We start from the raw sequence: 22,520 nt of genomic DNA on the forward strand, positions 1-22,520 counted from the left end.
TTACTAGGATCACCTCTTTTCATTGTAGCTGAGGTGGGGTAGTCATTGTTTTTATCCCCATCAGAGATTAAAAGCATTACATTTTTGGCCATTTCTTTCTGTCCCTCTCTCTTTCCCCTCCCTCCCTCCCTCCCTCCCTCCCTCCCTCCCTCCCTCCCTCCCTCCCTCCCTCCCTCCCTCCCTCCCTCCCTCCCTCCCTCCCTCTCTATATTATACACATTCTTCACAGTGAGTGCCCCAGTCCTACAGATCCTATTTCTGTAAAGGACTCAACATCTCCTGCAGAGTGAATTGTTCTCCTGTAGAGCCCCTAAAGCCTACTAATCAAACAACTAAATTACCCAAAGAAATATTCAAGAGGGCGTATCTCCGTCAAGCGCCAGGCAGCACCACTCAAACCCCCCTACCACCCTTGACTCAAACAGGAACTGCATTTATATGTAATTGATGTCTTGACTTCATTCATGCATGAATTAACACAGTTCTGTTTGTTGCCTTTGGCCCCTGATGCCCTTAATTTAAGCCAAGCTATGTGATTTGTTAGGTTTTCTCTTTCGTTCCCATACTCAGCCAGAGACCCGGCTTGGAGCAAAAACACAGCCTCATCGCCCTTACCATCACAAAGACTCACAAAGTCTTGCAAGTAATCCAGAGAAAAATATGATTAAACTTTTATACAAAGTTCAAAGGAGGTCTCTTTGATGTTCTTTATCCCAAATAGCATTTGAAACTCATCCCGTCTGTCTTTCTTTCGCTCTCTCTCTCTCTCTCTCTCTCTCTCTCTCTCTCTCTCTCTCTCTCCCCCTCTCTCTCTCTCTCTCTCTCTCTCTCTCCCCCCCTCTCTCTCTCTCTCTCTCTCTCTCTCCCCCTCTCTCTCTCTCTCTCTCTCTCTCTCTCCCCCTCTCTCTCTCTCCCCCCCTCTCTCTCTCTCTCTCTCTCTCTCTCTCTCTCCCCCCCTCTCTCTCTCTCTCTCTCTCTCTCTCCCCCTCTCTCTCTCCCCCTCTCTCTCTCTCTCTCTCTCTCTCTCTCTCTCTCTCTCTCTCTCTCTCTCTCTCTCTCTCTCTCTCTCTCTCTCTCTCTCTCTCTCTCTCTCTCTCTCTCTCTCTCTCTCTCTCTCTCTCTCTCTCTCTCTCTCTCTCTCTCTCTCCCTCTCTCTCTCTCTCTCTCTCTCTCTCTCTCCCCCTCTCTCTCTCTCTCTCTCTCTCTCTCTCTCTCTCTCCCCCTCTCTCTCTCTCTCTCTCTCTCTCTCCCGCCCTCTCTCTCTCTCTCTCTCTCTCTCTCTCTCTCTCTCTCTCTCCCCCCCCCCTCTCTCTCTCTCTCTCTCTCTCTCTCCCCCCCTCTCTCTCTCACTCTCTCTCTCTCTCTCTCACTCTCTCTATCTCTCTCTCTCTCGCTATCTCTCTCTCTCTCTCTCTCTCTCTCTCTCTCTCTCTCTCTCTCTCAGACAGTAACTTTGTCCTGGGTAACGCCCAGGTGCAGTCGCTCTACCCCATCGTCTACTGCTCGGACGGCTTCTGCGAGCTGACCGGCTTTGCCCGCGGTGAGCTGATGCAAAAGAGCTGCAGGTGTCACTTCCTGTACGGCTCGGACACCAGCGAGAGCCTAACCACTCAGATCCAAAAGGCCCTAGACGAGCGGCAGGAATTTAAGACTGAGTGCATCCTGTACAAGAAGGGGGGTAAGGAAGGGAACCATCTTGGTTCTAGTTGACAGAGATTAGTCAGTGGTCTGGTAAGACTTTCTCCACAGGTCCCTCAAGGGGTTTCTATGGCTCTTTCTCAAATGCATCTCTTCCCCTTCATCATAGTCATTAGTCTAGTTTTCACTTGCTCAGTTGTTTCAGATAATTGCAGATGAAGGAGAGGACAGATGATCAAGGCCGTTGAGACAGAGCCTATATGTTTTACTCCTCTCTGACCTGGTTGTCTGTGTGTCTGTCTGTATCTCAGGAGAGCAGTTCTGGTGTCTGCTGGACATAGTGCCCATCAAGAATGAGAAGGGAGAGGTGGTGCTGTTCCTGGTCTCCCACAAGGACATCACAGAGACCAGGAAGGACCAGCAGGACCAGGGGGACCATGGACAAGACTCAGACACTGGTGAGGGAGGGAGGGAGGGGGTGAGGGAGGGAGGCTCAGATGAAGGGAAAATGGGAGAGAGGGGTTGGAGGGAGAGGGATTGACAGTTACCTGATGAACAATGAATAAGCTAATTACAGTACATCAAAAGGATCTTGTCTCCCTCCACCCCCACCCCTCGGCCTTGTCTCTCCCTCCACCCCCACCCCTCGGCCTGCCGGTCCCCAGACGAGGAGACAGGTCTGGAGGTGCACCAGATCACCCGCCCCCCAGGCTTTGACCACAACCGCCGGCGTAGTCGGGCCGTACTCTACCAGTTGTCTGGCCACTTGCAGAAACAGGACAAGAGCAAGCTCAAGATCAACAACGTGAGTACACTGTAACACATGGAGGGACAGTTACAGAAAACATCTATGCAGTTAGCTACTGGAATTATATAGAGCTGTAAAGAGCGATGCATTATGGGGGGTCTGTTAGAGCTCTGCGTCGCAAGACACGTCCCCATATCACCCAGTTAGCAACATGTTTGTCCAATACATCTCACGTCATCCTATCATCACTCTTATATTGTCCAATACAGCCCATATCTCATCCTATCATCACTCTTATATTGTCCAATACAGCTCATATCTCACCCTATCATCACTCTTATATTGACCAATACAGCCCATATCTCAACCTATCATCACTCTTATATTCTCCAATACAGCCCATATCTCAACCTATCATCACTCTTATATTGTCCAATACAGCCCATATCTCAACCTATCAACACTCTTATATTGTCCAATACAGACCATATCTCAACCTATCATCACTCTTATATTGTCCAATACAGCCCATATCTCATTCTATCATCACTCTTATATTGTCCAATACAGCCCATATCTCATCCTATCATCACTCTTATATTGTCCAATACAGCCCATATCTCATCCTATCATCACTCTTATATTGACCAATACAGCCCATATCTCAACCTATCAACACTCTTATATTGTCCAATACAGCCCATATCTCATCCTATCATCACTCTTATATTGTCCAATACAGCCCATATCTCATCCTATCATCACTCTTATATTGACCAATACAGCCCATATCTCAACCTATCAACACTCTTATATTGTCCAATACAGCCCATATCTCAACCTATCATCACTCTTATATTGTCCAATACAGCCCATATCTCATCCTATCATCACTCTTATATTCTCCAATACAGCCCATATCTCATCCTATCATCACTCTTATATTGACCAATACAGCCCATATCTCATCCTATCAACACTCTTATATTGTCCAATACAGCCCATATCTCACCCTATCAACACTCCTATTTTGTCCAATACAGCCCATATCTCATCCTATCATCACTCTTATATTCTCCAATACAGCCCATATCTCATCCTATCATCACTCTTATATTGTCCAATACAGCCCATATCTCACACTATCAACACTCTTATATTGTCCAATACAGCCCATATCTCATCCTATCATCACTCTTATATTGTCCAATACAGCCCATATCTCATCCTATCAACACTCTTATATTGTCCAATACAGCCCATATCTCACCCTATCAACACTCTTATTTTGTCCAATACAGCCCATATCTCAACCTATCAACACTCTTATATTGTCCAATACAGCCCATATCTCATCCTATCAACACTCTTATATTGTCCAATACAGCCCATATCTCACCCTATCAACACTCTTATTTTGTCCAATACAGCCCATATCTCATCCTATCAACACTCTTATAGTCTCCAATACAGCCCATATCTCATCCTATCAACACTCTTATATTCTCCAATACAGCCCATATCTCACCCTATCAACACTCTTATATTCTCCAATACAGCCCATATCTCACCCTATCAACACTCTTATATTCTCCAATACAGCCCATATCTCACCCTATCAACACTCTTATATTCTCCAATACAGCCCATATCTCACCCTATCAACACTCTTATATTCTCCAATACAGCCCATATCTCACCCTATCAACACTCTTATATTCTCCAATACAGCCCATATCTCACCCTATCAACACTCTTATATTCTCCAATACAGCCCATATCTCACCCTATCAACACTCTTATATTCTCCAATACAGCCCATATCTCACCCTATCAACACTCTTATATTCTCCAATACAGCCCATATCTCACCCTATCAACACTCTTATATTCTCCAATACAGCCCATATCTCACCCTATCAACACTCTTATATTCTCCAATACAGCCCATATCTCACCCTATCAACACTCTTATATTCTCCAATACAGCCCATATCTCACCCTATCAACACTCTTATATTCTCCAATACAGCCCATATCTCACCCTATCAACACTCTTATATTCTCCAATACAGCCCATATCTCACCCTATCAACACTCTTATATTCTCCAATACAGCCCATATCTCACCCTATCAACACTCTTATATTCTCCAATACAGCCCATATCTCACCCTATCAACACTCTTATATTCTCCAATACAGCCCATATCTCATCCTATCAACACTCTTATATTCTCCAATACAGCCCATATCTCACCCTATCAACACTCTTATATTCTCCAATACAGCCCATATCTCACCCTATCAACACTCTTATATTCTCCAATACAGCCCATATCTCACCCTATCAACACTCTTATATTCTCCAATACAGCCCATATCTCACCCTATCAACACTCTTATATTCTCCAATACAGCCCATATCTCACCCTATCAACACTCTTATATTCTCCAATACAGCCCATATCTCACCCTATCAACACTCTTATATTCTCCAATACAGCCCATATCTCACCCTATCAACACTCTTATATTCTCCAATACAGCCCATATAAGAACCTATAAACATCAAACCACCACATTACCCACCAAGTGGGTAATCACTTCCTCAACATTTCAATGGCGAAGGTGCATAAAGATGTAGGAATTCAGACAATGACGTCATTGTTTTTAGCACTACCCACAGAGTTCTTAAACTACGGTGCCCCATATGGTTCAATGTGCCAGTAAATCAGCACAATTTACTTTAATGCTGGACGGGCGGGCAGGTGCGGGCAGTGATCGATTGAATAGCATGCATTTAGTTTTACTTGCATTTAAGAGAAGTTGGAGGCCACGGAAGGAGAGTTGTATGCCATTGAAGCTTGTCTGGAAGTTAGTTAACACAGTGTCCAAAGAGGGGCCAGAAGTATACAGAATGGTGTCGTCTGCGTAGAGGTGGATCAGAGAATCACCAGCAGCAAGAGCGACATCATTGATGTATACAGAGAAGAGAGTCGGCCCGAGAATTTGAACCCTGTGGTACCCCGATAGAGACTGCCAGAGGTCCGGACATCAGGCCCTCCGATTTGACACACTGAACTCTATCAGAGAAGTAGTTGGTAAACCAGGCGAGGCAATCATTTGAGAAACCAAGGCTGTCGAGTCTGCCAGTAAGAATGTGGTGATTGACAGAGTCGAAAGCCTTGGCCAGGTCGATGAATACGGCTGCACAGTAAGGTCTCTTATCAATGGCGGTTATGATGTCGTTTAGGACCTTGAGCGTGGCTGATGTGCACCCATGACCAGCTCTGAAACCAGATTGCATAGCGGAGAAGGTCGGTGGGATTCTAAATGGTCTGTAATCTGTTTGTTAATTTGGCTTTTGAAGACCTTAGAAAGATAGATAGGGTAGGATAGATATAGGTCTGTAGCAGTTTGGGTCTAGAGTGTCACCCCCTTTGAAGAGGTGGATGACCGCGGCAGCTTTCCAGTAACATTCTGGGATAGATATAGGTCTGTAACAGTTTGGGTCTAGAGTGTCACCCCCTTTGAAGAGGGGGATGACCGCGTCGCAGCTTTCCAGTCTTTGGGGATCTCAGACGATACGAAAGAGAGGTTGAATGGGATCATAATAACCCTTTTGTTAGTAGCCGTGGTTCAAGATCTGTTTGTGCTGTATATCTAACTCCTATGGTCAATATCTGGCCGTTGGGTGACTGGCTCTGGGATCAGTCTTGTTCGTAAGGATAAACCCTTCAGTCATGGACTTACTTAATTACATAGGCCCATCCCTCCGTTGGGAGCAGAGGTCATCAGGGCTTCTGTCCATCTCACTCTGTTCTGGGCCGTCTTCTCCAGATCCTTCCGTCCTATACCGGTTCTTTCTGTTCTTGGCCGTCTTCTCCAGATCCTTCCGCCCTATACCGGTTCTTTCTGTTCTTGGCCGTCTTCTCCAGATCCTTCCATCCTATACCGGTTCTTTCTGTTCTTGGCCGTCTTCTCCAGATCCTTCCGTCCTATACCGGTTTCTTTTTGTTCTGGGCCGTCTTCTCCAGATCCTTCCATCCTATACCGGTTTCTTTTTGTTCTTGGCCGTCTTCTCCAGATCCTTCCATCCTATACCGGTTTCTTTTTGTTCTGGGCTGTCTTCTCCAGATCCTTCCATCCTATACCGGTTATTTCTGTATCTGTCTCAAGATCCCACATGGACTTTATTCATTCAGTGTATCATTTTTATTTACCTCTATTATAATGTCTTGGTGTTCGTGTTGTTATGATGTGTCATTTTTCTCTCCAGAGTATGTTTGGGGCGACCACCAACCCCATCCCTGAGTACAAGGTGGCTGCAACCCCAAAGTCTCGCTTCATCCTGCTACACTATGGGACCTTCAAGGCGGGCTGGGATTGGCTGATCCTCCTGGCCACTTTCTATGTGGCCATCACCGTGCCCTATAACGTTTGCTTCACCGTGGTGGAGGGGCGGGACGAGGGGGGCGGCTCTGGGGCTCGCAACCCCCCCAGTTACAGCGACATCTTGGTGGAGATTCTGTTCATCATTGGTAAGAGTGAAAAAACCCTCCCTCACCCCCACCCCAGAACGTTACCCTCCCTCACCCCCACCCCAGAACGTTACCCTCCCTCACCCCCACCCCAGAACGTTACCCTCCCTCACCCCCACCCAAGAACGTTACCCCACCCTCACCCTACCCCAGAATGTTACCCCACGCTCACCCTACCCCAGAATGTTACCCCACGCTCACCCTACCCCAGTATGTTACCCCACCCCCCCAGTATGTTACTCCACCCTCACCCCAGAACGTTACCCCACCCTCACCCTACCCCAGTATGTTACCCCACCCCCACCCCAGAACGTTACCCCACCCTCACCCCCCCAGTATGTTACCCCACCCTCACCCCTACCCCAGAACGTTACCCCACCCTCACCCCCCCAGTATGTTACCCCACCCTCCCCCCAGTATGTTACCCCACCCACACCCCCCCCAGTATGTTACCCCACCCTCACCCTACCCCAGTATGTTACCCCACCCTCACCCTACCCCATTATGTTACCCCACCCTCACACTACCCAGTATTTTACCCCCCCCAGTATGTTACCCCACCCTCACCCCTACCCCAGAACGTTACCCCACCCTCACCCTACCCCAGAATGTTACCCCACCCTCACCCTACCCAGAATGTTACCCCACCCTCACCCCCCCAGTATGTTACCCCACCCCCCAGAATGTTACCCCACCCTCACCCCCACCCCAGAACGTTACCCCACCCTCACCCCCCAGTATGTTACCCCCCCCCAGTATGTTACCCCACCCTCACCCTACCCCAGTATGTTACCCCACCCTCACCCACACCCCAGAATGTTACCCCTCCTACACCCCAGAATGTTACCCCTCCCACACCCACACCCCAGAATGTTACCACTCCCACCCCAGAATGTTACCCCTCCCACACCACAGAATGTTATCCCACCCACAACCCAGAATGTTACCCCTCCCACACCCCAGAATGTTAACCCTCCCACACACCAGAATGTTACCCCTCCCACACCCCAGAATTTTACCCCTTCACACCCCAGAATGTTACCCCTCCCACACCCCAGAATGTTACCCCTCCCACACCCCAGAATGTTACCCCTTCACACCCCAGAATGTTACCCCTCCCACACCCCAGAATGTTACCCCTCCCACACCCCAGAATGTTACCCCTCCCACATCCCAGAATGTTACCCCTCCCACACCCCAGAATGTTACTCCTCCCACACCCCAGAATGTTACCCCTCCCACACCCCAGAATGTTACCCCTCCCACACCCCAGAATGTTACCCCTCCCACACCCCAGAATGTTACCCCTCCCACATCCCAAAATGTTACCCCTCCCACACCCCAGAATGTTACTCCTCCCACACCCCAGAATGTTACTCCTCCCACACCCCAGAATGTTACCCCTCCCACACCCCAGAATGTTACCCCTCCCACATCCCAGAATGTTACCCCTCCCACACCCCAGAATGTTACTCCTCCCACACCCCAGAATGTTATCCCTCCCACCCCAGAACGTTACCCCTCCCACACCACAGAATGTTATCCCACCCACAACCCAGAATGTTACCCCTCCCACACCCCAGAATGTTAACCCTCCCACACACCAGAATGTTACCCCTCCCACACCCCAGAATTTTACCCCTTCACACCCCAGAATGTTTCCCCTCCCACACCCCAGAATGTTACCCCTCCCACACCCCAGAATGTTACCCCTCCCACACCCCAGAATTTTACCCCTTCACACCCCAGAATGTTACCCCTCCCACACCCCAGAATGTTACCCCTTCACACCCCAGAATGTTACCCCTCCCACATCCCAGAATGTTACCCCTCCCACACCCCAGAATGTTACTCCTCCCACACCCCAGAATGTTACCCCTCCCACACCCCAGAATGTTACCCCTCCCACACCCCAGAATGTTACCCCTCCCACACCCCAGAATGTTACCCCTCCCACATCCCAGAATGTTACCCCTCCCACACCCCAGAATGTTACTCCTCCCACACCCCAGAATGTTACCCCTCCCACACCCCAGAATGTTACCCCTCCCACACCCCAGAATGTTACCCCTCCCACACCCCAGAATGTTACCCCTCCTATAACGGAGCGATGATTAAGCTGAAGACTTCCGTTAGCTCCCAGAGATAATGCCTAGGATTTAACATTCAGATTACAACCGGGGTAACATTCTGGGCAGGCTAACACACTCTTGTGGCCCTGGAGACATGGGTTCAACCCCTCAGTCGCTCACACACCCATTGATTTAATAAACAATTGCATCACTCACTTCGCGATCATCATAACAGCCAATATTAATCCACATCCCATTAACATCCAAGGCACTTCCTCATCTAATTAACATCCAGCCAATCGTTTGAGGAGATCAATGAGCATTCCATTCCATTGGCTCCGTTCCAGCCATTATTATGAGCCGTCCTCCCCTCAGCAGCATCCACTGGTTTTCTAATGGTCGTAATCTCATTTATCTGACAAGATAACAGCCAAAATTCTACGTCTTTCCCAGACATATTGATGTTGACATGAAAATAAATGTCTTAACCTGGTTGTAATCTGACATCTCTACAACCGATTTATGACCAGGAACAACGTCATTATGACGTCCCATGCCAAATGTTGCTTGCTGGGTTGAATGATGATTAAATGATGGTTGAATGATCCCACCTAGGAGCGATCTTTTTTAACTGCTGTCTGTGTGTCCTCTGTTGTGTTTTTTATTGGTGCTCTACGTGTTGGCTGGTCCAATCAAATGTCCCCTTTGTCCTATTCTATCTCACCATGTGTTTTCTTTGACAGACATTGCACTGAACTTCCGCACCACCTATGTGAGTACGACGGGTCAGGTGGTTTATGAAGCCCGCTCTATCTTTGTACACTACGCCACCTCCTGGCTGTTTGTTGACCTGATCGCCGCCCTGCCCTTTGACCTGCTCTACGCCTTCAATATCAGCGTGGTGGGTGTGCGGCACGTTCCCGCAACGCAGGCATGCACAGACATATGAGAAGACACACACATACACAAGCATACATACTTTACACACACACACACACACACACACACACACACACACACACACACACACACACACACACACACACACACACACACACACACACACACACACACACACACACACATACAGTACCAGTCATTTGCTGAGCACTTGTTGGTGGCTTTTCCTTCACTCTGCAGTCCAACTCATCCCAAACCATCTCAATTGGGTTGAGGTCGGGTGATTGTGGAGGCCAGGTCATCTGATGCAGCACTCCATCACTCTCCTTCTGGTCAAATAGCCCTTACACAGCCTGGAGGTGTGTTGGGTCATTGTCCTGTTGAAAAACAAATGATAGTCCCACTAAGCCCAAACCAGATGGGTTGGCGTATCACTGCAGAATGCTGTGGTAGCCATGCTGGTTAAGTGTGCCTTGAATTCTAAATAAATCACAGGCAGTGTCACCAGCAAAGCACCCTCCCACCTCCTCCTCCATGCTTCACAGTGGGAAATACACATACGGAGATCATCCGTTCACCTACCCTGCATCTCAAAAGAACTTGGCGGATTGAACCAAAATTCTCAAATTTGGACTCATGCGACCAAAGGACAGATTTCCATTGGTCTAATGTCCATTGCTTGTGTTGTTTGGCCCAATCAAGTCTCTTCTTCTTATTGGCGTCCTTTAGCAGTGGTTTCTTTGCAGCAATTTGACCATGAAGGCCTGATTCAACCAGTCTCCTCTCAACAGTTGATGTTGAGATGTGTCTGTTACTTGAACTCTGTGAAGCATTTATTTGGTCTGCAATCTGAGGTGCTGATGAAACTTACCCTCTGCAGCAGAGGGAACTCTAATGAAACTTATCCTCTGCAGCAGAGGGAACTCTAATGAAACTTACCCTCTGCAGCAGAGGGAACTCTAATGAAACTTACCCTCTGCAGCAGAGGTAACTCTGTGTCTTCCTTTCCTGTGGCGGTCTTCATGAGAGCCAGTTAACTCTGATGAACTTACCCTCTGCAGCAGAGGTAACTCTGCGTCTGCCTTTCCTGTGGCGGTCCTCATGAGAGCCAGTTTCATCATAGCAGAGGTAACTCTGGGTCTTCCTTTCCTGTGGCGATCCTCATGAGAGTCAGTTTCATCAAAGTGCTTAATGGTTTTTGCAACATCACTTGAAGAAACTTTCAAAGTTCTTGACATTTTCCGTATTGACTAACCTTCATGTCTTAAAGTAATGATGGACTGTTGTTTCTCTTTGCTTATTTGAGCTGTTCTTGCCATAATATGGACTTGGTCACTAAATAGGGCTATATTCTGTATACCCCCCTACCTTGTCACAAAAAAACTGATTGGCTTAAACACAGTAAGATGGAAAGAAATTAACTTTTAACAAGACACACCTGTTAAATGAAATGCATTCCAGGTGACTACCTCATGAAGCTGGTTGAGAGAATGCCAAGAGTGTGCAAAGCTGTCATCAAGGCAAAGGGTGGCTATTTGAAGAATCTCAAATATAAAATATATCTGGATTTGTTTTACACTTTTTTGGTTACTACATAATTCCATATGTGTTATTTCATAGTTTTGATGTCTTCACTATTATTCTACAAAGAAGAGATTAGTAAAAATAAAGAAAAACACTTGAATGAGTGGGTGTGTCCAAACATTTGACTGGTACTGTACATAGAAACACACACGCAGAATGGTGACTGATCACTTTGTTCTTTGGCCAAAGGGCTTCATAGAGACATGGGGGTGCAGCCAGCCAGGGACTGGGGCGTGTCTGTCTGTGTGTGAGGATAGGTCATGTTTGTGTGAGACGTATTGAGTCGTCAGTCACACCGAGTCTCCCCAGGCGTTAATGGTGTCCCGTGATGTATCAATACCAGCCTCCTGCTGTGTCATCGATCCCCGAACCAAGAACATTTCTCACAACAACACCTCAAAGGCATCACTCAACTGTCAAACTTTCCAACTTTCAAGAACACACACACACACACCTATCGACACACACACACATCACACACACGCACTCTGTCAATACCAATGACCATTGACCTCTGCTTTCATGTCCCCTCCCTCCCCTCCTCTTCCCCTGTGCAGTACTTTGGGGTCCACCTGCTGAAGACAGTGCGGTTACTGCGTCTCCTGAGGCTGCTCCAGAAGCTGGAGCGTTACTCTGAGTACAGCGCCGTGGTTCTCACCCTGCTCATGTCTACTTTCGCCCTGCTGGCCCACTGGATGGCCTGCGTCTGGTACTTCATCGGACGCAAGGAGATCGAGAGCAACAGCCTGAGCTCCTGGGATAATGGTGAGTAAACCTGGCAACAAAATAAACACACACACACACACACACACACACACACACACACACACTAAATGGTATTTTATTGAGTTATTAGTTCAATGATAATGAAGAGCTATTGGGACATTGGATAGTTAGCAACTTCCCACACATGTAAATACACAGTGACTCTTTGATGGTAACTCCACACATGTAAAGACACAGTGACTCCTTGATGGTAACTCCTCACATGTAAAGGCACAGTGACTCTTTGATGGTAACTCCACACATGTAAAGACACAGTGACTCCTTGATGGCAACTCCTCACATGTAAAGACACAGTGACTCCTTGATGGCAACTCCACACATGTAAAGACACAGTGACTCCTTGATGGTAACTCCTCACATGTAAAGACACAGTGACTCCTTGATGGTAACTCCACACATGTAAAGACACAGTGACTCCTTGATGGTAACTCCACACATGTAAAGACACAGTGACTCCTTGATGGTAACTCCACACATGTAAAGACACAGTGACTCTTTGATGGTAACTCCTCACATGTAAAGACACAGTGACTCCTTGATGGTAACTCCACACATGTAAAGACACAGTTACTCTTTGATGGTAACTCCTCACATGTAAAGACACCGTGACTCCTTGATGGTAACTCCTCACATGTAAAGACACAGTGACTCCTTGATGGTAACTCCACACATGTAAAGACACAGCGACTCTTTGATGGTAACTCCTCACATGTAAAGACACCGTGACTCCTTGATGGTAACTCCTCACATGTAAAGACACAGTGACTCCTTGATGGTAACTCCTCACATGTAAAGACACAGTGACTCCTTGATGGTAACTCCTCACATGTAAAGACACAGTGACTCCTTGATGGTAACTCCACACATGTAAAGACACAGTGACTCCTTGATGGTAACTCCTCACATGTAAAGACACAGTGACTCCTTGATGGTAACTCCACACATGTAAAGACACAGTGACTCCTTGATGGTAACTCCTCACATGTAAATACACAGTGACTCCTTGATGGTAACTCCTCACATGTAAAGACACAGTGACTCCTTGATGGTAACTCCTCACATGTAAAGACACAGTTACTCCTTGATGGTAACTCCACACATGTAAAGACACAGTTACTCCTTCATGGTAACTCCACACATGTAAAGACACAGTGACTCCTTCATGGTAAATCCACACATGCAAAGACACAGTTGCAAAGACACAAAATCCACACATAAATCCACACATGCAAAGACACAGTTACTCCTTGATGGTAACTCCAGCAGTGTTGAGCTGTTTGTCCAGCCCTGATTCCAGAATGACAATATCCAACCACAAGACTTTGGATAGCGCTTTTCTATTTTCTACAGTTATATATTAGCATCACGTAGCCAGCAACATGACCTTGTAACAAACAATGATCAGTTTGTGCTCTTCCATAGTTGGCTGGTCCTCTGTCTCTCAGTTAGCTGGTCCTCTGTCTGTCAGTTAGCTGGTCCTCTGTGTGTCAGTTGTCTCTCAGTTAGCTGGTTCTCTGTCTCTCAGTTAGCTGGTCCTCTGTCTGTCAGTTAGCTGGTCCTCTGTGTGTCAGTTGTCTCTCAGTTAGCTGGTTCTCTGTCTGTCAGTTAGCTGGTCCTCTGTCTGTCAGTTAGCTGGTCCTCTGTGTGTCAGTTGTCTCTCAGTTAGCTGGTCCTCTGTCTCTCAGTTAGCTGGTCCTCTGTCTGTCAGTTAGCTGGTCCTCTGTGTGTCAGTTGTCTCTCAGTTAGCTGGTTCTCTGTGTGTCAGTTAGCTGGTCCTCTGTGTGTCAGTTAGCTGGTCCTCTGTGTTTCAGTTGTCTCTCAGTTAGCTGGTCCTCTGTCTGTCAGTAAACTGGTCCTCTGTCTCTCAGTTAGCTGGTCCTCTGTCTGTCAGTTAGCTGGTTCTCTGTCTGTCAGTTAGCTGGTCCTCTGTCTCTCAGTTAGCTGGTCCTCTGTCTGTCAGTTAGCTGGTTCTCTGTCTGTCAGTTAGCTGGTCCTCTGTCTGTCAGTTAGCTGGTCCTCTGTCTGTCAGTTAGCTGGTCCTCTGTCTGTCAGTTAGCTGGTCCTCTGTCTGTCAGTTAGCTGGTCCCCTGCCTGTCAGTTATTAGCCAACCTCTGTATTCTCTGTGTGTGTGTGTGTGTGTCTGCAATACTCTCCTCAATTACCCTGAGGCTACATGTACCTTAATATCACCTCAGACTCTCAGACACCAGGATTTCAGACGTGGGTTCAAATAGTATTTGAAATCGTTCATTTACTTTGAGCATTTGCTTTAGCCTGGCTGGAGTGTCGGATGAATGGAGTTTGCACTTTTGTGACTATTCTGTTGGTTCTGTTGCACCTGGCAAGCTCAGCCAAAGTATTTTAAATGATTTCAAATAGTATTTGAAACCAAGGAACAGTGCACACTAGTCAAAAGGCTAGAGAATTGGGATGCAGACAGGGTGTCTGAGGGGTTTATTGGAAGGTAGATTACATGAGAGAGAAGATGAAGGGCTCTCTCTCTCTCTCTGTCTCTCTCTCTCTCTCTCTGTCTCTCTGTCTCTCTCTGTCTGCCTCTCTCTCTCTGTCTGTCTCTGTCTCTCTCTCTCTCTCTCTCTCTCTCTCTCTGTCTCTACATGATAATCACAGCTCTGTGAGATTCAAGTGTCATACAGAACATACTTCAACACCATGGACAGGGTCTGCATACAGAACATACTTCAACACCATGGACAGGGTCTGCATACAGAACATACTGCAGTACCATGGACTGGGTCTGCATACAGAACATACTTCAGTACCATGGACAGGGTCTGCATACAGAACATACTTCAACACCATGGACTGGGTCTGCATACAGAACATACTTCAACACCATGGACAGGGTCTGCATACAGAACATACTGCAGCACCATGGACAGGGTCTGCATACAGAACATACTTCAACACCATGGACAGGGTCTGCATACAGAACATACTTCAACACCATGGACAGGGTCTGCATACAGAACATACTTCAGTACCATGGACTGGGTCTGCATACAGAACATACTGCAGCACCATATACAACGCCAGGGACTAGAGAGACAGTGCTGTCTGGCTCTGCATGTACAGGATAAATGAACACTGAATAAGAAGTCAGTATCAACTGACCACTGCACTCAAGGCACGGATGCGCGCACACACACACACACACACACACACACACACATACAACACACACACACACACACACACACACACACACACACACACACACACACACACACACACACACACACACACACACACACACACACACACACACACATACTCACACACACACACACACACACACATACTCACACACACACACACACACACACATCCTCACACACACACACACACACACACACAGACACACACACACACACACACACACACCTAATCACTGTGTCCTTTGGGTCCGTGGTGTCTGGTTTACATGTTAATGCAGCATTCTACTTAAAGGTCTTTAAGTAACTGCAGGAGAATTTGCATTACTGTGACATTTCTACTAAGTTATATAAATATTAACACTGTTCTCTAATCTCCCCAGGCTGGCTTCATGAACTGGCAAAACGTCTCGACACCCCTTACTTCCTGTCACCTTTAACCTCGTTCCTCGGAGTCACTGATTCGCTGCACACTTCTAGAATGAATGGGTTGGCAGCCAATTACAATCACTGGAACACATCAGGGTCAGAGCCGATTGGACAGGATTTCTCCTCCTCCTTCAGCTCCGGCCAGTGGAACGTCAGCGAGGCGGGGCGGAGCCAGGTGAATGGCTCAGGGGTCTCGGGGGCGGCGCTAGGAGGCGGGCCGTCAGTGAGGAGCTCCTACGTGACGTCTCTGTACTTCGCTCTGAGCAGTCTGACCAGCGTGGGCTTCGGAAACGTCTCAGCCAACACCGACTCAGAGAAGATCTTCTCCATCTGCACCATGCTCATAGGAGGTGAGACACGCTGACTCATTGTTATGAGGTGAGACACGCTGACTCACTGTTAGGAGGTGAGACACGCTGACTCACTGTTAAGAGGTGAGACACGCTGACTCAGTGTTAGGAGGTGAGCCACGCTGACTCAGTATTAGGAGGTGAGACACACTGACTCATTGTTAGAAGGTGAGACACACTGACTCACAGTTAGGAGGTGAGACACGCTGACTCGGTGTTAGGAGGTGAGACACGCTGACTCACTGTTAGGAGGTGAGACACGCTGACTCAGTGTTAGGAGGTCAGACACACTGACTCAGTATTAGGTCAGACACACTGACTCAGTGTTAGGAGGTGGGACACACTGACTCACTGTTAGGAGGTCAGACACACTGACTCACTGTTAGGTCAGACACACTGACTCAGTGTTAGGAGGTCAGACACACTGACTCAGTGTTAGGAGATGAGACACACTGACTCAGTGTCAGGTGAGACACGCTGACTCTGTGTTAGGAGGTGAGACACGCTGACTCACTGTTAGGAGGTGAGGCACGCTGACTCAGTGTTAAGAGGTCAGACTCACTGACTCAGTGTTAAGAGGTCAGACACACTGACTCAGTGTTAGGAGGTCAGACACACTGACTCAGTGTTAGGAGGTCAGACACACTGACTCAGTGTTAGGAGATCAGACACACTGACTCAGTGTTAAGAGGTGGGACACACTGTCTCACTGTTAGGAGGTCAGACAAACTGACTCAGTGTTAGGAGGTGAGACACTGACTCACTGTTAGGAGGTCAGACACACTGACTCTCTGTTAGGAGGTGAGACACTGACTCACTGTTAGGAGGTGAGACACTGACTCACTGTTAGGAGGTCAGACACACTGACTCAGTGTTAGGAGGTCAGACACACTGACTCAGTGTTATGAGGTCAGACACACTGATGTTGATGTGATGTTGATGTGATGTTGACTTCAGGTCTGTAGCTAGTAGGAGGCCAGTGGTCCACACACAGACGACAGATTGGAAGAGGTCTGACAGCAAAATAAATATGTTGAGAGTTAGAAGCCTCTCGTGCTCGGCTTGCTCTTTGATTAACTGAGGATTGCCTCCCAAAACAGTCTAGTGTCAGGGACACACCGTGACATGTCGCTATGGCAACGGAGGCAGCTGGGCAGAGCAGGATGCCAGCTAGGAAGCACTTTGATGCCAAGATTGTGCCAGTCTGAGCCCTGGAAAGGGTTGCAACTCAGACCACATCCTTAGAGATTACTGTAGAAAACAAGAATGGATGGATGGATGGAGGGAGGGAGGGAGGGAGGGAGGGAGGGAGGGAGGGAGGGAGGGAGGGAGGGAGGGAGGGTGGGATGGATGGATGGATGGAGGGTGGGATGGAGGGGAATGGATGGATGGAGGGTGGGATGGATGGATGGAGGGAGGGAGGGAGGGAGGGAGGGATCGAGGGTGGATGGATGGAGGGAGGGTGGGATGAAGGAAGGAGGGAGGGAGGGAGGGAGGGATGAATCGAGGCAGGGAGGGAGGGAGGGAGGGAGGGTGGGATGGACGGCGGGAGGAAGGGAGGGATGATGGATGGAGGGTGGGATGAAGGAGGGAGGGTGGATGGATGGAGGGAGGGTAAGATAAAGGAGGGAGGGAGGGAGGGTGGGTGGGATGAAGGAGGGATGGAGGGTGGGATTGAGGAATGGATAGAGGGAGGGCAGGAGGGTGGATGGATGGAGGGAGGGTAAGATAAAGGAGGGAGGGAGGGAGGGTGGGTGGGATGAAGGAGGGATGGAGGGTGGGATTGAGGAATGGATAGAGGGAGGGCAGGAGGGTGGATGGCTGTATGAATGAATCCACCAACTGTTCACCAATATCAATTGTCCAGTAATTGATCAACAACAATTCCATCAAATTAGCACTGTGCTGAACCAGTGAAGACAATCAACCACTCTTCCACCTCTCCCTCTCCCTCTCCACCCCTCTCCCTCTCTCTCTCCCTCTCAACCCCTCTCCCTCTCCAACCCTCTCCCTCTACAACCCTCCACCCCTCTCCCTCTCCCTTTCAACCCCTCCACCCCTATACCTCTCCCTCTCCAACCCTCTACCCCTCTCCAACCCTCCACCCCTCTCCCTCTCCCTTTCAACCCCTCCACCCCTATACCTCTCCCTCTCCAACCCTCCACCCCTCTCCCTCTCCCTTTCAACCCCTCCACCCCTATACCTCTCCCTCTCGAACCCTCTACCCCTCTCCCTCTCAACCCCTCCACCCCTCTCCCTCTCAACCTCTCCACCCCTCTCCCTCTCCAACCCTCCACCCCTCTCCCTCTCCAACCCTCCACCCCTCTCCCTCTCAACCCCTCCACCCCTCTCCCTCTTCCTCTCCAACCCTCCACCCCTCTCCCTCTCCAACCCTTCACCCCTCTCCCTCTCAACCCCTCCACCCTTCTCCCTCTCCCTCTCCAACCCCTCCACCCCTCTTCCTCTCCACCCCTCCCTCTCCACCCCTCTTCCTCTCCCTCCACCCCTCTTCCTCACCACCCCTCTTCCTCTCCACCCCCCCTTCTCCACCATTCCACCCCTCTTCCTCTCCACCCCTCCCTCTCCACCCCTCCACCCCTTTTCCTCTACACCCCTCTCCCCCTCCCTCTCCACCCCTCCACCTCTTCTTCTCCACCCCTCCCTCTCAACCCCTCTCCCTCTCCACCCCTCCACCTCTCCTTCTCCACCCTTCCACCTCTCCCCCTCCCTCTCCACCCCTCCACCTCTCCTTCTCCACCCTTCCACCTCTCCCCCTCCTTCTCCACCCCTCCCTCTCCCCCTCCTTCTCCACCTCTCCACCCCTCCCTCTCCCCCTCCCTCTCCACCCCTCCACCTCTCCACCCCTCCCTCTCCTGCTCCTTCTCCACCCCTCCCTCTCCACCCCTCCCTCTCCACCCCTCCACCCCTCCCTCTCCACCCCTCCCTCTCCACCCCTCCACCTCTCCTTCTCCACCCCTCCCTCTCCCGCTCCTTCTCCACCTCTCCCCCTCGCTCTCTCCCCCTCCCTCTCCACCCCTCCACCTCTCCTTCTCCACCCTTCCACCTCTCCCCCAGCCCTGATGCATGCTGTGGTATTCGGTAACGTGACAGCCATCATCCAGAGGATGTACTCTCGGCGCTCCCTCTACCACACACGTACCAAGGACCTGAAGGACTTTATCCGGGTCCACGGGCTGCCCAAGGCCCTGGAGCAACGCATGATGGAGTGCTTCCAGACCACCTGGTCCGTCAACAACGGCATTGACGTCAGCGAGGTGAGCTACCAGGTTTTATGATCTGACCTCAGGCTGTGAACAGGTCAAAGGTTACAATCTGTCTCTGTCATTTTAGGTTACGGCCATACAGAGTTTGTATCCAAAATAGATTTCCGATAGGCCGTTCTGGCTCACACAATGCTAACTTACTTATTAAAGTAGACGTAGCCAATGGTTACTCAATGAGGTTAATACATTGAATGAGGAAGTGAAAAAGTTTACATTTGTTAAACTTTGATGGATAGAATAGTAGACAGATGTGGAATGTGTTCTTTATTCATCTCTCATTTCCTCTCCTCTTCTTTCCTCTTCTCTCCTCTCCTCTCCTCTCCTCTTCTCTTCTCTTCTCTTCTCTCCTCTCCTCTCCTCCCCTTTTCTCTCCTCTCCTCTCCTCTTCTCTCCTCTTTTCTTCTCTCCTCCACTCTCTCCTCTCCTCTCGCTCCTCTCCTCTCTCTCTCCTCCCCTCTTTTCTCTAACTGTCTCTCCTTTCCTCCCCTCTTTCCTCTCCTCTCCTCTCCTCTCCTCTCCTCTCCTCTCCTCTCCTCTCCTCTCCTCTCCTCTCCTCTCCTCTCCTCTCCTCTACCGTAGCTGTTGAAAGACTTCCCAGATGAGTTGAGGGCAGACATCGCCATGCAGCTGAACAAGGATCTCCTGCAGCTGTCTCTGTTTGAGTCGGCCAGTAGGGGGTGTCTGCGCTCCCTGTCCCTCATCATCAAGACATCGTTCTGCGCCCCGGGGGAGTATCTCATCCGCCAGGGAGACGCCCTGCAGGCCATCTACTTTGTCTGCTCTGGGTCCATGGAGGTGCTGAAGGACAACACGGTGCTGGCTATACTGGGTAGGGGACTGGCAGTGTGTGTGTGTGTGGGGGGGGGGGGGGGGGTTGCAGCTGTGTATGTCTACTTTGTCATGGTGTTGGAGGTGGTGATAGGACTATAAACCTTCTAAAACATCTGTGCAGCCTTCACTGCCAGTCTTTACCATTTAGCTATCATTGTGTGTGTGTGTGTGTGTGTGTGTGTGTGTGTGTGTGTGTGTGTGTGTGTGTGTGTGTGTGTGTGTGTGTGTGTGTGTGTGTGTGTGTGTGTGTGTGTGTGTGTGTGTGTGTGTGTGTGTGTGTGTGTGTGTGTGTAGACGTCACTGTCTTCACAGGAACATGTCTCTCTGTGATTCATTATGAAGGAGGCCTGTATTATAGATGATGTGTTGGTTATTAATATGGAGGGTTCAGTACAGGAATGTGTTTACCTTGGGGAGGCCAGTACACAACACATGATTGGTTGAGACAAGTACACACGTTACATAAGGAGCTAAAATTAGCATGTATCTGTGTGGGGTGGGTGTCTTTATGTCTGTGTGTTGCATCACTTCATGGTGACCTGATCGGCTCTGACTCCCTGTGTGTGTTTCCTATGTATCCCCAGGTTGTGGAGACCTGATTGGCTCTGACTCCCTGTGTGTGTTTCCTATGTATCCCCAGGTTGTGGAGACCTGATCGGCTCTGACGTCCTGTGTGTGTTTCCTATGTATCCCCAGGTTGTGGAGATCTGATTGGCTCTGACTTCCTGGTTGTGTTTCCTATGTATCCCCAGGTTGTGGAGACCTGATCGGCTCTGACTCCCTGTGTGTGTTTCCTATGTATCCCCAGGTTGTGGAGACCTGATTGGCTCTGACTTCCTGTGTGTGTTTCCTATGTATCCCCAGGTTGTGGAGACCTGATTGGCTCTGACTTCCTGTGTGTGTTTCCTATGTATCCCCAGGTTGTGGAGACCTGATTGGCTCTGACTTCCTGTGTGTGTTTCCTATGTATCCCCAGGCTGTGGAGACCTGATTGGCTCTGACTCCCTGGTTGTGTTTCCTATGTATCCCCAGGGTGTGGGGACCTGATCGGCTCTGACTCCCTGTGTGTTTCCTATGTATCCCCAGGCTGTGGAGACCTGATTGGCTCTGACTCCCTGGTTGTGTTTCCTATGTATCCCCAGGTCGTGGGGACCTGATCGGCTCTGACTTCCTGACCAAGGAGCAGGTGATCAAGACCAATGCCAATGTGAAGGCCCTGACCTACTGTGACCTGCAGTACATCAGTCTGAAGGGGCTCAGAGAGGTGCTCTGGCTCTACCCAGAGTACGCCCAGAAGTTCATCACTGAGATACAACATGATCTGACTTACAATCTGAGAGAGGGGCATACGGCTGAGGTGATTAGTAGACACACAGAACAGAACGCATTCACTGGGACTCTCTGTCTCTGTCTCTGTCTCTCTCTCTCTCTCTCTCTCTCTCTCTCTCTCTCTCTCTCTCTCTCTCTCTCTCTCTCTCTCTCTCTCTCTCACAAACACAGATGGACTGGGTCTCTGTCTGGATTAGAAATAGCAACAGTTTCTCAGTGTGCCGCGGCATCTAAAAATAGCATGCGAGAGAGGAGGTGGTTGTCCCTGAAGGCCTGTGTCCCCCTCTGCCTACAGCACAAAGCCCCCGGATTAATATAGATCCACAACAAACAGATGGGTAGATCAGTAGTGAAGGATGTAGAGGGGAGATCTCCTGATGACGTCAGGGCTGTAGTAGATCAGTAGTGAAGGATGTAGGGGGGAGATCTCCTGATGACGTCAGGGCTGCAGTAGATCAGTAGTGAAGGATGTAGGGGGAGATCTCCTGATGACTTCAGGGCTGCAGTAGATCAGTAGTGAAGGATGTAGGGGGGAGATCTCCTGATGACTTCAGGGCTGCAGTAGATCTGTAGTGAAGGATGTAGGGGGAGATCTCCTGTTGACTTCAGGGCTGTAGTAGGGCTGTAGTAGATCAGTAGTGAAGGATGTAGAGGGGAGATCTCCTGATCACGTCAGGGCTGCAGTAGATCAGTAGTGAAGGATGTAGAGGGGAGATCTCCTGATGACTTCAGGGCTGTAGTGAAGGATGTAGAAGGGAGATCTCCTGATGACGTCAGAGCTACAGTAGATCAGTAGTGAAGGATGTAGAGGGGAGATCTCCTGATGACGTCAGGGCTGCAGTAGATCAGTAG

The 22,520-nt window shown here is 49.2% G+C and overlaps 1 protein-coding gene across 1 annotated transcript in view; it reads left to right on the top strand.

The window, feature by feature from the left end:
• The window catches only part of LOC139396617 (voltage-gated delayed rectifier potassium channel KCNH8-like), a 34,791-nt gene that overhangs the window by 5,267 nt on the left and 7,004 nt on the right, over positions 1 to 22,520 (top strand). Inside the window, exons 2-11 of the mRNA XM_071143574.1 lie at positions 1,445 to 1,678; positions 1,950 to 2,096; positions 2,304 to 2,443; positions 6,668 to 6,929; positions 9,745 to 9,902; positions 12,043 to 12,250; positions 15,829 to 16,224; positions 19,300 to 19,499; positions 20,088 to 20,337; positions 21,482 to 21,696. Of these exons, the coding sequence (XP_070999675.1) occupies positions 1,549 to 1,678; positions 1,950 to 2,096; positions 2,304 to 2,443; positions 6,668 to 6,929; positions 9,745 to 9,902; positions 12,043 to 12,250; positions 15,829 to 16,224; positions 19,300 to 19,499; positions 20,088 to 20,337; positions 21,482 to 21,696 (2,106 nt within the window). The 5' untranslated portion in view covers positions 1,445 to 1,548. The remainder of the gene's footprint in view (positions 1 to 1,444; positions 1,679 to 1,949; positions 2,097 to 2,303; positions 2,444 to 6,667; positions 6,930 to 9,744; positions 9,903 to 12,042; positions 12,251 to 15,828; positions 16,225 to 19,299; positions 19,500 to 20,087; positions 20,338 to 21,481; positions 21,697 to 22,520) is intronic.

Source organism: Oncorhynchus clarkii, unplaced genomic scaffold (genome assembly GCF_045791955.1).
Source record: "Oncorhynchus clarkii lewisi isolate Uvic-CL-2024 unplaced genomic scaffold, UVic_Ocla_1.0 unplaced_contig_13407_pilon_pilon, whole genome shotgun sequence".
Classification (NCBI taxonomy): domain Eukaryota; kingdom Metazoa; phylum Chordata; class Actinopteri; order Salmoniformes; family Salmonidae; genus Oncorhynchus; species Oncorhynchus clarkii.